This window comes from Neophocaena asiaeorientalis, unplaced genomic scaffold, assembly GCF_003031525.2.
Source record: "Neophocaena asiaeorientalis asiaeorientalis breed wild unplaced genomic scaffold, Neophocaena_asiaeorientalis_V1.1 scaffold543, whole genome shotgun sequence".
NCBI classification, from domain to species: Eukaryota; Metazoa; Chordata; class Mammalia; order Artiodactyla; family Phocoenidae; genus Neophocaena; species Neophocaena asiaeorientalis.
In genome coordinates, this window is record NW_020173671.1 from 606,544 (window position 1) to 624,043 (window position 17,500).

At 48.3% G+C, this 17,500-nt stretch overlaps 1 protein-coding gene and 3 non-coding genes across 7 annotated transcripts; 1 reads left to right on the plus strand and 3 right to left on the minus strand.

The window, feature by feature from the left end:
* Positions 1–2,625: 2,625 nt before the first annotated feature.
* Positions 2,626–7,969, minus strand: AURKB (aurora kinase B). Of its 4 annotated transcripts, none has more exons than XM_024748421.1 (9): positions 7,889–7,924; positions 7,493–7,564; positions 5,970–6,072; positions 5,806–5,860; positions 5,367–5,561; positions 4,929–5,067; positions 4,670–4,818; positions 3,783–3,957; positions 2,626–3,609 (listed from the first exon to the last, which is right to left on the minus strand). In XM_024748421.1, exons 2-9 carry the CDS (start codon positions 7,538–7,540, stop codon positions 3,436–3,438), a joined length of 1,038 nt encoding a protein of 345 aa, XP_024604189.1. In that variant the 5' UTR covers positions 7,541–7,564; positions 7,889–7,924; the 3' UTR covers positions 2,626–3,435. The 4 variants fall into 4 exon arrangements, with proteins under 4 accessions (XP_024604189.1, XP_024604191.1, XP_024604192.1 ...); XM_024748422.1 differs by having other exon boundaries at positions 3,306–3,609; positions 5,367–5,558; positions 7,889–7,969; XM_024748423.1 differs by lacking the exon at positions 7,493–7,564 and having other exon boundaries at positions 7,889–7,913.
* A 6,888-nt stretch (positions 7,970–14,857) lies between these two features.
* TRNAW-CCA (transfer RNA tryptophan (anticodon CCA)) lies at positions 14,858–14,929 on the minus strand. Its single transcript has one exon. It is a non-coding gene; the product is annotated as a tRNA-Trp (tRNA).
* Positions 14,930–15,535: 606 nt separating this feature from the next.
* On the plus strand, positions 15,536–15,607 carry TRNAG-UCC (transfer RNA glycine (anticodon UCC)). Its single transcript has one exon. It is a non-coding gene; the product is annotated as a tRNA-Gly (tRNA).
* A 365-nt stretch (positions 15,608–15,972) lies between these two features.
* Positions 15,973–16,044, minus strand: TRNAD-GUC (transfer RNA aspartic acid (anticodon GUC)). The gene has a single exon. It is a non-coding gene; the product is annotated as a tRNA-Asp (tRNA).
* Between the last annotated feature and the right edge of the window lie 1,456 nt (positions 16,045–17,500).

The window sequence follows — 17,500 nt, forward strand, 5'->3', positions numbered from 1 at the left end:
TCTTCCTTTTACTCCTCAGCAAGCAGATGCTCTGTATTCTGCAGGTGACAGAAAACACAAGTTGAATCAACAAAAGCAAACAAACAAAAACAAGGGGAATTTATTGTCATACAATAATGGTCTTAAGGTGTCAGAGAAGCCTGCATTCAGTGCCCTAACACTGTCATAAAGGGCCTGGTTTCTTTCCAAGGGAGTAGCTTTATCCCAAGTGGGCTTCCTCATGGTGGCACTATGTCATTTGTCATTCTTTGGGAATTATAGTTGTCTGCTTGAACTGCTATAACAAAATATCATAAACTGGGTGTCTTAACAGAATCTTTTTTTTTTTTCTCCCAGTTCTGGAGGCTGTAAGTCCAAGGTGACAGCTGATTCTGCTCCTGGTGAGGTCTCTCTTCCTGGCTAGCAGACGGCCACCTTCTTGTCTCCTTATATGATGGAGAGAGAGAGCTAGCTTTCTGGCCTTTTCTTATAAAGACACCAATCCCATCATGAGGACCCCACCCTCATGACCTCATCTAAATTTAATTACCTCCAAAGGTCCCATCTCCAATACCATCACATTGGGAGTTAGGACTTCAACTTCAAATGTGAATTTTTGGAGAGACAGAAATATTCAGTCCATACTGTGATCATTTGTCATTCTCTTGGGCCTCCCAGGATCTGAATCCCAGTGTTTGAGGACTCTCCCACCTCATTAGGCAGAGCCCATCTCCCACTACAAAAGCTGGAATACCAAGCAGTCACTTTCCCAGATTCCTTAGCACATGGCTCAGGCTCCACCATGGTCTACTGGACCACTTCTGCAGTGGAATTTTTCCTGACTGTGTAGACTCCAAGTCTAGTCCTTTTAGAGATTCCATGAATTACCCAGGATGCTCATAATAAGGTCTGTTTCAGCTTAAATGAACCTGAATTGTTTTCTGTTGCATGTAACCAGAAGCCCTGGCTGATATACTCCCATACCTTCCAGAAGGGGAAGAAGGACTAGCTTCCGATGCATCTTTCCCAGGAGCCCCAGTTAATGTCTCGTCACATCTCCTTGACCTAAACTGGTTCACATGCCCAATTTAGTCACTTTGGTCAGGGTGATACCATGTCTTATTGACTTAGGATTTGGTATTTGGAAGCAATCACTCTGGCAAGGTGATTGAAGAATTGACTGATTAGGTTAGAAAAATTATGCCCCTCCTGGAGCTAGAGGTGGGTCAGTTCCCTCCAAACAAGTAGCAGCAACACAATGGAGGATGGAGGAGGGACTATGGGGGAGCAAAACAGTGTCCACTACATTAGGGGTCAGCAAAATATGGCCTGTGGGCTAAATCCAGCTCTCCACCCATTTTTATATGGCCTATGAGCTAAGAATGGGCTTTTTTTTACCTTTCATACTCCATCTCAGGCCCATATGATGCAATGAAGGCCCAATTGATGAATGTTGACAACTTTAAGTGCTCAGGCTGGGGGAGAATTTGGAGGTGTGATCTGTTCAGAGGGGCTAAGAAAATGACACAGGCTATTGACTTCAGGGGCATCTATTCCAAAAGAAAAGTATAGAACGTCATGAGACAGCTTGGCTGGCATCTCATGGTCATAACATACACACTGGATACTGACATTGATCCTCTAGATTTGCAACCTTCCTGAGCTCAGAGGATTTTGTTTTTTTTCTTTCTTATTTATTCACTCCCCTGCCTCTAGAACAGTGCCTGGACTGTGGAAAGCACTCAGTAACTATTGTCAAACGAATAAATCTAAGCAAAATTTTGATATAACTACATCAGAAGGATGTAGGGACAGAAAATGCACATGTGTATGGTGGCAGTGGAGTGAAAGAATGAAACCTGTACATTTTGTAGCAGGAAAACGATAGAGCCTAAAACTGAAAACTTAAGAAGTAGCAACAGAATCCTGTGATTTGGAAATACACGGTAAATACCAAAAACAAAACAAACCCATAAAAGGATTTGGAATAGGCTGTCTGTGGGGAGAGAGAAATGGGCAGACTCTAGGGTTTTTTGGGGTTTTTTTTAAGCCTTATAACATCGTTCAGTTGTTTTAATCTCTGGGCATATGTAGTGGGTTGCATGGTAGGCCCAAAAAAGATATGTCTGTGTCTTAACCTCTGGAACCTATGAATGCGATGTTTTTTGGAAAAAAGGGTCTTTGCAGATGTAATTAAGGATCGTGAGACAATATTATCCTGGATTATCTGGGTGAGCCATAAATCAAATGACTAGTGTTCTTATAAGACACAGAGGAGAAAAGAGAGAAGACAGGAAGGCTGTGTGAAGACGCAAGCAAGAGATTGGAGAGATGCAGCCACAAGCCACGAAGTGCCCAGAGTCACCTGAAGCTGGAAGAGGCAAGGGAGGACTTTCCCCTAGAGCCTTTGAGGGGAGCATGGCATTGCAGACAACTTGATTGTGGACTCCTGGCCTCCAGAACTGTCAGAGAATACATTTCTGCTGTTTTAAACCACCGAGTTTGTGGTAATTTGTTACAGCAACCCTAGGAATTGAATATAGCATGAGTAACTGAGATGAAAATAAAAACATTTATTGATGTTCTTCACCAAATGGCTTAAAAGAGCAAATAATCAACAGAAGCAGAAAAAGCATGAGGTGAAAGTCAACACCTATTTTTGATTCAGAGAAACCCCAACAGACTCCACGCTTCCACTGCAGGGGGCGCGGGTTCGATCCCTGGTCGTGGAACTAAGATCCCGCATGCTGTTGCGGCTGACCCCAAAACAAACGCCCAAACCCTTAGCAACGTAGGAAGTGACCAGGCCTTCCTCAACCTGATAAAGGACATGTATTAAAAATCTACAGCAAGCATCATGTATCTAGCAGTGAAACCTTAAACCTTAGGTTAGGAACAAGATGACTGCTTCTATTCACTCCTGTGCTAGATCCTCATCAAAGCGGAAAAACAAACAACTTCTGGGTACAACAATTTTCAATTGCTCCCGGGTCGGCAGGAGTGAACCAGAAGAGGGAAAGAATAGAGGTCAGCTAAGAGCAAGTAGTAAGAGAAGGTGGGCAGAGATGGCTGGTGTGCAGGCGTAGCAGAGTGGAGCTGAGTCCCCAGCATCCCCAAGTCTGGGAGTCAGAGCAGGGGAAAGAAAAGACTTGGGGGTGGGGTGGAGCTGACCAGGTGGGGGTTAGAGCTGAGAGGGCAGGGTGCTCCCACGGGCAGTGATGCAATGCCAGTCCTGGCACCCGGCATGGGCAACTCCCCAGCCTCCTCCCCACAGGTGACGGCTTCCTTCACAGCAATTTCCCCCTGTAAACATCTACACTCATCAGTACAAAAAGCTTCAGCCTTTATTAGATAAAGAGGAGGTAGAAGACAGATGCGGGAACAGGCCAGGGACCCCTTCTCCTAACTACACATATACAGACATACAGACACAACGGAGAAAATGACAGGTACAGTTCAGGGGACAGACTGAAGGGCAGAGGGGGGCAGCACCCTCCGGGAGTGGGCCCGGACCCAAGGGTGGGCTGAGACCTGAGCCAGTGGCAGGCGTTCTGAGGGGTTATGCTTGAGCAGCTTGGAGATAAGGTCCTGGGCTCCTGCAGGCATGGAAGGGGGGATCTTCAGGTCCACCTGCAGAGGTAAAGGAGAAGGAGGACCCCAGCTTTCACCCTGGCTGCTTTCCCTTCACTGCCCATTTTATTTGGCGAGAGACGTAAGCCCCACAACTACGATATGCCCACTCCCTGCCCCTGGTCCCTGGGCCAGCACAGACCCCAGCCACGCACCCGGGACTAGCCTCCCACCTTGACGATGCGCCGATACGTCTCGTTGTGGGAAGCACTCTCGAAGGGGGGGTTTCCCACAAGCAGCTCGTAGCAGAGCACTCCGATGCACCACAGATCCACCTTCTCGTTGTGCGTGCGCCCCTCAATCATCTCTGGGGGCAGGTAGTCCAGGGTGCCACACATTGTCTTCCTCCTGGAGGGAGGGTAAGTGGGCAGGGATCCCAGATCCAGAGCTTCTCTCCTTTCCCTGAAGCTTGACAGGGAGCCCAGAGACCCCAGGATGTGCCAGGGGAGTGTTCCAACCAGGCTCTGACAGAGCCTTTGGGGTAGGAGTGGGGCGAAGACATACACTAAAGCCCCAGAGGTGGGCTTACACACTGCCTCTGCGTTTCCACACTGAGGGCTGTATGTTAAAATAATCAGATATGAGGGCAATGTTCACCTTAGAATTAAAGGAAAAATCTCAAATGTCCATCAAGCACATCCTGCTGACATTAATCAGGTTACATCTCTACTATGCAATATTATGAAGGCATTAAAAATGACGTGGGCGTATTCTCAGTGATAGGGCAAGAAGGTCCCAATATATTTCAAGTGAGAAACCTGGGTGGCAAAACTGAGTCTCCTATTTTTGGTTTTTTCTTTTTGGCCACACTGCGTGGCTGGCAGGATCTTAGTTCCCCAACCAGGGATTGAACCCCGGGCCAAAACAGTGACAGCGCGGAGTCCTAACCATTGGACCACCAGGGAATTCCCAGAGAGTCTCCTATTTTTGTAAAGATATTGCTGTGTCTGTATATTTACATAAGAACCACCCAAAATGTCTCTGGGTAACAAGATCTGGAGTGGTTTTACTTTGAATGCCCCAGCCTCACCCCCAGGGCCGGCCTCCTGGCCCACCATACCTCAGAGAGGGGGCGTGTACAGACCAGCCGAAGTCAGCAATCTTCAGCTCTCCCTGGAGCCCCAAGAGCAGATTCTCTGGCTTTATGTCTCTGTGAATCACTTTCTTCCCGTGGCAGTATATCAGAGCATCCGCCAGCTCCTCCATAATCTGGGGGGGCCGATGACAGGCAGTCAGACAAGGATAGACTTCGGGCTGCAAGCAGCGTCCCCCCAGCCTCCAGCCCCCGGCCGGTGCCCCAGGTGCCCACCCGCCCCGACCGTGGCTGTTCGCTGCTCGTCAAAAGTGTGGCTCTTCTGCAGCTCCTTGTAGAGCTCCCCCCGGGGGGCATACTCCAGAATCAAGTAGATCCTTCGCCGGTCATAGAAATAGTTGTAGAGACGCAAGATGTTGGGATGCCTGGGAGAGGAGACAGAGGAAACATCAGGTTGTATCCTGGCATAAGGAAATGGGAAAGATGACAGGTCCCACTGCAGCAAACTGGGTCAGGCTTGGGCCAGGCAGGGGACACCAGGCTGGCGGTGCTAAGGGGGAACTGGACGCAGCTCTCTGGGTTCAAGGCTCTGGCCAGGACTGAGAGCTCCTTGGGGCTGCCTGACCACAGCTGCAGAGAAGACAGTCCGGATGTGGTGGGATTGGAAGAGGAGGGGGGGTTGAGGCGCCAGGGGTACTGTGGCTCGAAGGGCCCTGCCGCGTACTGCAGATGGGCCTGGATTTCGATCTCCCTGCGCAGCTGGTGCTCCACACCCTCCTTCTCTATCTGAGACTTGAAGAGGACTTTGAGCGCCACGATGAAACGGCTTTTCTTCTCCCGAGCCAAGTACACATTTCCAAACTTGCCTTTGCCCAGAGGACGCCCAATCTCAAAGTCGTCGATTGTGAAGGAACGCCTGCTGGAGGGGGGGTGGGGGGTGGTAGGCAGCTGAGTACCGGTTAGTCGGTCCTCTGAGGCGTTTGCCTTCTCCCTGCACCTCAGCCCATCCTGCCCGCAGCCCTGTTTCTCTTCCAGGGGAGCTGAGGATGGATCAGGCTTTCTTGCCTCCCTACTCCTCCTGCCCTTACCTTCTACCTCCCCCATTTCCTACCTGTTCGCTGTCCCTCCCCCTCTCTTGCCACCCCAAGGCTTGGGGCACTTACATTGAGAAGTTGGGGGTCCCACTGTTGTTCTCCACCACCTTCTGGAGAGGGGCAGCTAAGGAAAGAACAGGGAAATTGAGGCCATCCTTTGACATTTTCATCCCCATCCACATTTCCCAGACCCTAGTCCCCTCAGGTCGATGCCCTCCCCTTGTCCTAGTTACCTGTGGGCTGGGCATTGGAGCGGCTCATGAGGACAAGCGCAGATGGGGTGACAGGCTCCTTCCGGAGGACTCTCTGGGGCAGGGTGTTCAGGCCAGACTGAGCCTGAGAAGGACCAGGGGGGAGCTCTGAGAGTGCCTTTATCCCAGTGACCGGGTTGGAATGTGCTACAAGCAGCATTTCAGGACTTGCTATAAAGCCACCCACCCACCTACCCAATCCCCAGTTCAAAGAGGAACACTGAGACCACAATTTTGCTACTCACCCCAGGACTCTGCTCAGAGCCCCATATAAAATGAGTTATTAATAAACAACCTAAGTCAGCCTAAGATAGGGACTTACCCTCACACCTAACCTCTCACCTCTTTGGCCCTGGCCCACTCCACATTCTCAGGCCCAAGGCTGTCCAACCTTCAAAGTCTTGTCCATAACACCACTCATTTACCCAGCCCCCCACCTCAGGGGGCAGTACAGGCTGGGGTAATGAACACACAAAATTCAAGGAGCTTTAGCACAGCGGTATTCTCATGGTCCCCTAAGCTCAGTCTGTTAAGTCTCAGATAAGGTCCTTGTGGCCTTGAGTGTTCAGCAAATCTCAGTATTTACCCCTTTGCCACAACAGGCTTTAGGACACTGAGGGCTACTCTAACAGCCCTGGACCACTTTTCACTTTCAACTTCTGAGTAATATACACCCCTTTCTTTTAGGAGTGACCAGTGTGGGCATGGCAATGTTTTCTCATTCAGCCTCCACTATTGACAGCCTCATTCAGAGCTTCACCAGGGAGGCAGCTGGTGGACAAGGGGACATACGGACCCCACCGCAGGATACTCAAGCCCCGCAAACAGAGAGCAAAGCCCATGCAGGGCCCCTTCTTTCTTCTTTAGCCAAGAGAGGAAGAAAGCCTCAGTGCCCCTACAGACCTGTTTGCAAACAGTGATATTAGCATGGAATTTACAAATAAGCAAGTTGAACAAAATGGAGTGCAGAAATAGATCCACATATATGTGGGAATTTAATATATGTAACAAAGGTAGCGTTTCAAATCAGAGGGTAGACTCTTCAGTGAAAGGTGTTGGGACAACTGGAAAATAAAGCCATTGAATGCTTACTTCACACCAGTCATTAAAATAAATTCTAAATTTTTAATTTAGACTTGTCCTGGACCTTTTAAACTTATAAACGTATCTAAATCCTTCCAGAGTCTATTTCTATTTCCTGCCTAGCCTATTTTTTCAGGACAAGGGTTGGGAATCATGGCCAAAAGGCCAGACCCTGCCTGCTCAGTCCCAGATGTCATCTGGATGTGACAAATAGGCTCAGCTCTGCAGAGGTCCTCACAGGCTGGTCAAACTCAAGTTGGCAGCACCTGATAGGATGTGGCTACAAATGACCAGACTGGGGCCCATAAACTGGTGCAAAGCCGGGAAGAAAGTGGTAAGAGGATAGCCCTCTGCAGGACCTCAAATCTGCAAGCGGGACCTCGCCACGCGGGTGGGGGGAGGGGAAGTGGGAAAGCCCTTACCGTCTGCCTGCCGTAGGGCCAGGGGTAGGCGTTCTCCTTCTGGGCCATCCTTAGAAGGGAAAGGGGAGGGAACTGGGCAGAGAAGAGAAGCAGAGCCGTGAGAAGCAGCAAAGAGGGAGAGAGAAAGTGAGGGGTCGGACGGATCTAGCCGGAAGCGCTTGTCTGGGGCTGGTGAAAGGGAGCAGGTTTACAAGCTGGCCTCATCAAGGCGCATCCCGGAGCTCGCCTCGCTGCCCCAGCCCTGCTACCGGCCTCACCCCTTTCCAGGACCCTCTCTCCACTTTAGAGCAACCAGCAGCCCGGCAGAGTGCGCGCGGGCCCGCCCAACGGACCCCCCGACCTGTCGGATCACCTGGCCTCTCCCGGCGCAAGGCCCCCGAAAGGAGGACAGCTCACCTGGAGCCGGCGGCACAGCCACCTCCCCGGCGGCTGGGAAACAACTGAACCTTCCCAGCCGCGCCCACGCAGAGGTCCTTTCAAATCTCCCGCCCTGGCCCCATTGGCTGAGCGCGCCGCCCATGCCCAGTCCTCATTGGATGGGTGTCCCATTACGTAGCCCTAGGGGCCCAATGGAAAAGGTGGAATGCGAGCGCCGGAGCAGCTCGGGTTCCGGCTTAGGAAAGTTTCCCTCGACCCCCGAAATAGTCTCATGGGTTTTTTTTGTTGTTTTGTTTTGTTTTTAAAATTTAAGTCATCGATATATCTGGAATTTATCCGTGTGTATATGTATGAACTAGGGTTCAACTTTGTTTTTTGTCAGAGAGCCAGTTATACCAGCATCATTTGTTAAACAAACTGCACCATTCCCAAGGGAATTTAAATGCTACCTTTGATATACTAAGTCAGATTCTCTATTCAAGTTTTATTGCTTGTTCGTTTGTACGTCTGTTTATTCTTTTTTTTTATTTTTTTTTCGGTACGCCGGCCTCTCACTGTTGTGGCCTCTCCCGTTGCGCAAGCTCAGCGGCCATGGCTCACGGGCCTAGCTGTTCCGCGGCATGTGGGATCTTCCCGGAGCGGGGCACGAACCCGTGTCTTCTATATCGGCAGGCGGACTCTCAACCACTGCGCCACCAGGGAAGCCCTATTCTTTATTTTTTTTTTATTTTTTTTTTTAAGTTTTAAATACGTTATTGAAATACAGTTGATTTACAATGTTGTGGGGGGGCGGTTTTTTTTTGGCTGCATCGGGTCTTTCTGATGCGCAGCCTTCTCATTGTGGTGGCTTCTCTCGTTGAGAAGCACGGGCTCTAGGCACCGGCTTCAGTAGTTGTGACTCGTGGGCTCTAGAGCGCAGGCTCAGTAGTTATGGCTCATGGACTTAGTTGCTCCGGGGCACGTGGGATCTTCCCCGGCCAGGGCTCGAACCTGTGTCCTCTATCATTGGCAGGCAGATGCTTAACCACTGCACCACCAGGGGAATCCGTGTGCGTTTATTCTTGTCATTATTATTTTGTTCTTTGAGTCTTTTACTCATATTACTAATAAGAATTTTCTACCAGAGGACCTTTCTCTGCAGGTCTCCCGACCGAGGCCAAATTGCTTGGACCCACTCTCACTTTTCTCCTTCTTGCCGCACTCCCTTCTCTGCTCTTTCTGACTCCAAATTTCATTATTGGGTTAAATAAATAGATTTTGGGACCTTCTATGAAATAACTAGTGGATATTTGTAAATACTGCCTGTCCAGCACCCTTCGTCTTTCTTCTAATAATAAGACTCTAACTTCGCTTTAGGGAACCACCTGTCTCCCCATTCTGTGTTGTTGTTTTCTGTTGCTGCCAACCCCAAATCGCTAACTTGATGGAGACACGTTGTAGAGGACTTTGTGGTTATCTAGCCAGCATCCATTCTCCCAGCGATTCCCACTTCCTGAAAGCAACAAGAGTTTTGTGGGTCTGAGAGGGAAGCTGACCCCATCCCAGGTCCAGGAGTGGACCCTGTCTGATTTACACCAGTCAACACCCTTTATTCTGGGATCGTGGTCACTGGTTCAGGGATAAGCATGTGACCTTAGTGAGTCAGTTAGTGGGAATTTTAGGATTCTTGCCCAGAATGCTGGACAGAAGCTTCTTTTCTCCTGCTGGAACTGGGCAAGAAAGCACATAGCCTGCATTGCTGGTGGGAGTGCTCCTGCAGGGAGCAGGCTGAGTACGAAGCTGACATTGTAGAAGGCAGAAGAGAGGTCTGGGAAGAACCCGAGAACTTGATGACAATGTTGAACGTCTGGATGCCTATTTCAGCCATTTCCTTCCATGACTCAACAGGTTTCCTTCTCTAATGCATTGAGTTAAGAGTTCTGTTATTTGCTGTTAAAAGCATACTAACTGACACACATCTACAGACCTAGAATGTTTGTAGTCATTTGGGTTGAATGATGCAAAACTACTGACAGTCAATCATTCTGACCTACAGAAAATACCAATTCATATGATTCACCCTGATGTAAATGAAATAAGTCCTAATGGGTTTCTAGATCAGTTCACAATGCTTTTGGCTGCAAGTAACAGGAAACTCAGTTAACACTGGCATAAACAATAGACATCTATTTTCTCTTACATAACAAGAAATCAGAAAGTAGATAGTTGGCTCAGGAACTGGACAATGTTACAGGTCTGGAATGGCCTCTCCGTGATTCTCTTAACATTTTCCCATTGCAAGATGGATTCCAACAGTCTCTGTCTCTTTTATCAGGAAAATCAGAAGCCTTTCTGAAAGTTCCCAATATGGGAATTTCCTGGCGGCCCAGTGGTTAGGACTCGGTGCTTTCACTGTCATGGGACCCTGTCTGATCCCTGGTCAGGGAAGTAAGATCCCCACAAGCCCCAAGGAGCAGCCCCCCCAAAAAAAGTTCCCAGTAGATATCTCCTTGCCTAGAACTGTGTCACATGAGTACTGCAAAGGAGGCTGGTAAATGTATCTCTTCCAGCCCCTACAGTTAAAGCAGATCGGGAGTGTGGTGGTAGAAATAGGCATGTGCCACTGGAGGTACAGTGCTGTTTTCACTCAGGGTCAGCCCAACCCTGCTTCCCAAGATCAAGGAGCCCATTTCAATTTCAGTGCCTTTATCAACATATTTGGCATAGAATGCCTAGCTAATGAAGAGCTTTATAAAAATCCTGTCACTTGCAGTATACTTTATGCCTCATAATCTAGTGAAGGGAGACTTTTCTAGAACCTGTCAGGGACAGAGTGCATGGGTGGGATATGCCTGTTAGATCCCATACAGTATCTCTGTCCCCTGGAGTCTTTAAATTCCCACTTGCACATTATGTCGGAAGACATTTGGCCTTTCAGGAATAGTTGATGGGCCAGCATAAAATTGAGATTTGCATTATTCACAAAAAACAAAGCAAAACAAAACCTATCTGTTCTAGCAGCTAGGCAACTATCAGCTGCCTGTTCCAGTTAGTGAACAAAATCTCTGTTATTTACCCCAGTGCTCCTCAAACGATCTATAGGGAAGAACCAGCTTTAATTATTGTCAATCCATCACAGATTGATACTTTTATAAAATACAATAAAAATGAGTTCCTTGAAAAATGAAATCTAAAAAATATAAAAATAACAAGCTCAGGCTTCCCTGGTGGCGCAGTGGTTGAGAGTCCGCCTGCCGATGCAGGGTACACGGGTTAGTGCCCCGGCCCGGGAAGATCCCACATGCCGCGGAGCGGCTGGGCCCGTGAGCCATGACCGCTGAGTCTGCACGGCCGGAGCCTGTGCTCCGCAACGGGAGAGGCCCAAGCAGTGAGAGGCCCGCGTACCGCAAAAAATAAATAAATAACAAGCTCGCTTTTTTTTTTTTTTTGGTTATAACCAACGTTTATAAAAGTACTCTGACAAATGCTGTAAGAGTTTTTAAATACGTAGCTCTCAAATTCTGTACTCATTTCGGACATAAAAGTAACAGTTCATGAAGTGGCACCAGTCTGCGGGCCACACTGAGTACCAGCAATCTACCTCCAGTGCAGCCCCATCCAAAACTGTGGCCTGTTCTCTTTGGCGAGGCAAGCTCAGCATCCACTCTCCCGCAGGGATTCCCCAAGTTTATAAAGGTGGAAATGAGCAAATTCCTCCAAGTCTAACTCTTTTCTTCTTTCCTCTTGCTTTGCTTTTGCCTCCCAGTTCCTGTTAGATTGGGGATTCTGGCTACTGGCCAAGGAACATTGCGAGGTGTCCTTGAGGGGCAATTGTCACTATTCTACTCCCAGAGCTGAATTTTCCAGTGACTGGGAAGGGTCAGAATGTAGCGTGTTCCAAAGGTCAGGCTGGATGGCTGGGATACTGTAATGTGTGTGAGGCACACATGTCAGTCCTTTTATTTCTGATAATGGAATATCCCCCAAAGAAATTTATTTACTTGTCTATGCTGGGTCTTAGTTGTAGCGTGCATGAGGGGATCTATTTCCCTGACCTGGGATCGAACCCAGGACTCCTGAATTGGGAGCGAGGAGCCTTAACCACTGGACCACCAAGGAAGTCCCCCCCCCTCCTCCTCTCCCCTCTTTCCCCTCCCCCACAAAGAAATTTCAAGACATGAATTCTCATCGTCAGCCAATAAGCCCCTTCCAGGGACGAGGAGTAGTAGACTCAGAAGGTTCTGGAAGGGCCTTGTTGGAGGAGCCTAGCCAATACTCCCCATGTCTCCCCACTAAGTTGTCCTCCTCAAGGTAAACCTGAGGCAACGCTGATGAGCTGAGTAGGTGCATCAAGACCTGGCTGCTCTCCTCCATCCAGACTCCTCCTGAGCATTCCCAGGTCAAACAGCATCGCTGGGGTTTGCTGTTGGCCATTAGAGCCCAAGTGTTCATCTTTGGTACAAACTGCAGGCCTGGACCAAACATCCCTGCCACTGAGATTGAGGCCTGAGGCCCCCTCCAGGTCCACGTGTGCATCCTCAGGGACTGGATCAGCAGGGACAGTGCCCCTGCCCATGTGGCAGGACAAGAAGCCTCTACACTACACTTCTGATGCATCGTAAAATGTTTTATTGAAGTGTACATACTGGAAAATGTCCAGCTGGACAAATTTTCACAAACTGAACACCTCTGGGTAACCAGCACCCAGATCAAGAAACAGAATATTACCAGCACCCCAGAAGGACCCCCCAGCCTTCTTTTCAAGTCACTCCCCCCCTGTCCCAAGAGTAACCACTGTCCTGACTTCTAACCCACATACTGGTTTTGCCTGCTTTTACCTTTATGCAAATGGGATCACACAGTATATATTCTCTGGCACCTGACTTTTCTCATTCAACATTATGTTTGTGAGATTTATCCATTCTGTTGATGTATTGGTTTTTACATATACATGAACATGATAAAATTTACACAGACTAGTTAAAATTAAGTCTCCCAGTTCCCTGGTGGTCCAGTGGTTAGGATTCGGCACTTTCACTGCCTGGACTGGGTTCAATCCCTGGTCAGGGATATGAGATCCTGAAAGCTGGGCAGCGTGACCAAAAAAAAAAAAAAAAAAAAGTGCAGCAATAGATAAATATCATACGATGTTGCTTATATGTGGAATCTAAAAGAAATGATACAAAAGAACTTACTTACAAAACAGAAATAGAGTCACAGACGTAGAAAGCAAACATGGTTGGGGGGGAAGGGGGATTGACATATACACGATACTATATACAAAACAGATAACTAATAAGGACCTACTGTATAGGGCAGGGAACTCTACTCAATACTCTGTAATGACCTATATGGAAAAAGAATCTAAAAAAGAGTGAATATATGTATAGGTATATCAGTGATTCACTTTGCTGTACAGCAGAAACTAAGATGACATTGTAAATCAACTATACTCGAATAAAATTTTTGTTAATGTGTAAGGAAAGAGAGAATGAGAAAATTACTATTTTGTGTCTCCTTAAAGGGGCCCTGTTCTGGGTGGACACCGAGGAGGGGATGCAGGATTACTGACTGCCAGCTTCACACTCCTTCCGCGTTAGGTCACCAGCGCTCCTGAGCTGTCCCCTTGCTAAGTCATCAGCGGTTCTCAAATCGAGCACACTTGGCTTCTGCAACAAAGGCTGGCAGACTGTCAGCCTCAGTCTTGACACATGTAACACAGTGACCACTCTGGTGGAAGGCGGTCCTGGGACTAGGGAGAGGAGGGGAAGGCGAGGCACAGATTCTAGCCTGGGTGGGTGACTGCTTTGTGCGCTGTGGTGAGACGGCTCAAATTCCTCTCCTGCAGCCCAAGCCTGTGACACTAACAAAGGCGCTATTAGTTAAGGAAAGAGATGTCAAGGAAGAAATTCCCCACTGGGAAAGACAAGGCCTGTGGAGTGGATGGCTTAAATTTCTTCGTTATTTTTTTTTTTCAATATACCAGAAGCGGCAAAAATACACATAGCTCTGGGCTTCTAGTGACGGCAGTGAAGTCTGGAGAATATTTGTATGTAACGCAAATTAAATACAAAATATTTAATACCCAATGTTCTACCGCATGGAGGGAACATCAGAGATGATTAAAGCCATAAAAAAAAAAAAAAAGAAATTGAACTGAATACAAGAACACGGTAATGGAAACATAATTGTTTTTTAAAAAGAGAGGAAATGAAAGAAAAAAATAAAATCGCTTTTAGTTGAAAAAGTAACAAAAGCAGTGCAGTTAGCTGTTTAGCTAAGGGGAAATTTTAACCCTGGAACTGGAGTTTCAGGAATTCATGTCATAGACCAAATTCAGCAGAGGCCAAAAAAAAAAAAAAAGGATGTACATGGTAACACTTTAAATAATGAGAAAAAAATGCAGATAACCACCAGACAACCAGGATGTCTAACTTTAGAAGAATTGCTTAATAACTTACAGCATTGTCCTTGAAGTCCGATGTTCATTAAAATTATAATTATAAAGATAATAGAATCCTATTCCTATTACAATGATAAGTGAAAATACTGGAGTACAAGATTATGGACACCCCTGGCAAGTGGAATTTAAATTGCCAAAAATTAAACCACTGGTTTAGGAGGATTATGAATTATCATTATTACTTTAAAATTATTCATTATTGCTACATTCTTTTCAATAAAGAACATTTATTGCTCCAAAATACATTTTCGGAACAAGAATTGGTGACTGGTTATGAACAATTTCCGTGTTAGGATATCTAAAATATCTATGAGATTAAAGGTATTATTATTTAATTGGTTGATTTGATGGAAACAGTAAGATGAAAATAAAAGTTCCAAAATTTGTATTTTAGTAGAAAACTCAGATACTTTAGGGGAAAAAAAATCCCGGAAACACTCAGGTTCCTTTTTTTTTTTTTTCATATAATAACACAAGATTCTTTTCTTTCTTTCCCGAAAAAGAATCTCACTTGCAAAACTATCCAGCTCCCGAAAATAACCCTTTGACCCCGACGTGATTTGAACACGCAACCTTCTGATCTGGAGTCAGACGCGCTACCGTTGCGCCACGAGGCCTTCTCGAAACCGCTGTTCGACGGACCTCGTGAACAGATGCATCATCAGCATCAAGGGGCGGAGTTTTATTCTCAGACCCCGCCCGGCCCTTTGTCAGAGCCGTTCTCCTAGCCGCCAGTGGGCTAGATGCGCGCGCACTAAGGGATTAATCATCCTCCTCTGGACAAATTGGGTTTAGACGCACTTGGTTTAAGGCCCAGTTCTTTAACCTCGGTACACATTGAGCTCACTCAACAGAGAAATTACTTCATGTGTTTGAGATTTATTTTTGGGGTTAATAAAGTGTTGGTGCAGATCTGGCGCCCTGGATAAATCTTAGATTTAATCCCAGCTCTTCCCCTACTTGGCTTCTCTTGACTTTTGTTTCCTCGTCTGTACACTGGGCATAATCAAACAGTCCCTCGCGTGGTGACTGGAGCTCAATGGCGGTGCCGGGAGCCAAGCGCCGCTCACACGTGAGTGCCTCGCACACTGCACTCGTTACTTCTGTGTCGGCGTCGCTTTCGTCTGTTCCTCGCCTAGGCCCTGACTCATTATCGTTCAAGCCACGACCCTGTAGACCTAACTCAGTATTTAGGAACTTCAATAAGCGGTAACGAAAGCGAAGCGTTGGTGGTATAGTGGTGAGCATAGCTGCCTTCCAAGCAGTTGACCCGGGTTCGATTCCCGGCCAACGCATAGTGACGTTAAGTTTTCTTTTTTTTTCCCCCCCCGAATTACGCGTGTGACAGTGTTTTGCTGTTTGCCTTCTTGTGTTTTTTAAATTACCGTCAATGAACGCGTCTAATATGCTTATTGAACGGCGAGAATAATGGCTAATAAACCTATTGAATGGAGAGAATAATTAATTTAGCCACATATTTAAAATACGAGTTACTTGAAATAAAACAAATATGAAATTTAGAGTGTGAGCTTGAGAGTCAGGACAAACGATCCCTCTTCTGCTTTCCTTTTTCTTCCCGTCTTCTTTTTATCTTCATCCTAGGGCCCGGGATGGGTACTTCCGAAGTAAGTTAAGATTTAGTGCAAAAGGCTTAGTACTCCTCCCCGTCGGGGAATCGAACCCCGGTCTCCCGCGTGACAGGCGGGGATACTCACCACTATACTAACGAGGAATGAGACAAACGCCGCCTGCTCCAAATGCTTGATCTGCTATCTTTACCGAGAGCGGCGTGCCAATGACGAGGTTCCTGTGGATGTTGTCTCTCCGTCCAGTAAGAAATGCTGACCCAAACCTATGCATGTTCTAGACCATAACTGAGCGCGAGTCCCCAGAAGGGCGAAAACGAGCAGGAGTGACCGAGAGACAGACGGCCTCCAAGCCTGCTGAGACCTGAATTCTGACAGTCCTGGGGCTCTCCCAGACATAACCCTAAATAGGTCCCAAGCCGTTTCACTAACTGTCATCCACTACTATAAGTTGACGGACATCAATCAAACCGAAACCAGGCTCTGGAGGCCGAGGAGTAGCATCAAGTAGGAAGGAGGGGAACAGACAGCGAGCGTCTTGCCCATGTCAAGAGGTGCCTGCCCTCTTCCTGGAACTCTGGGAAGGACTGCGCGCTGCGAGCCTCTTCCTGCCACCCGGGTGTCCACTCAGAACAAAAGAGCTGCCGGAACACCTCCTTCAAGCCCTCAGTTCACTCTGATCACCTTCCAGCTCAGCCTCCTCAGCGCCGTTCCAAGTAACAACCGCCTTGGGGTTCTGGTTTCCGCAAAACTGGAAGGCCGGGCTCGTCCGGGATTTGAACCCGGGACCTCTCGCACCCGAAGCGAGAATCATACCCCTAGACCAACGAGCCGACATGCGGTAACGACCGCGGACACTTTAGAGGTCGTCCCAGGCTTTCTGCAGTCCTAGGACTGTGATTCACTGCGGCCTGATCCTGGCACGCGGTCAGGGACCACCCGCCCCGACGCACAATACTCCGGAGCTGGGGTCTGGGAATCTCTCTCGGCTCCAGAGCCGCGAGCTCCGACTCCTCCCAGGAAATAACGTCGGGGAAGTGGGAGGGAGTGGTCTCGGCCTCGCCCCCGAGCAGCCCTCCAGGACTGCCTCGAGCACCCGTGTGCCCGCTCCCTACGGTAACTGACTTGGCGCCACTCCGTAGTCCGGAGTCTCGACTCTTCCTGCCTCCGCCCGCCGTCCTCGGACCCAGCCCCCGGCGCAGAGCTTTGAAGACTAGCGGTAGAGTTGCCTGGTTGGGGACAATTAATGAGTCCTGAGATCTCTCTGGGAACACCAGCCCCTCTTTCTGTCCCTGCGTCTGTCCATCCTTCTGGAGTGACCGACACTTCGATAGCCCACAGTCTCCCCAGACCGCAGGGTAGGGCCCAGGCGAGGGAATATTTCCTGGGGCCAAGAAGACCCACGCAGGAGGCGTCATTGAGATGAGTGGCTGGCGAGGTCAGGTGGGGGATGGGCTTTCCAAACTGTGCGAGCTTCTAAGCTTTTAATACACTCGCCGTGCTCTCATGTGGGGGCCGCCAAGAGTCCTGGCAGGATCTGGTGGGGTCAGTTGCCAGCTACCGTGTTCCCTCAGGTCGGTTCCTGTTCTGGAGAGTCTTCCC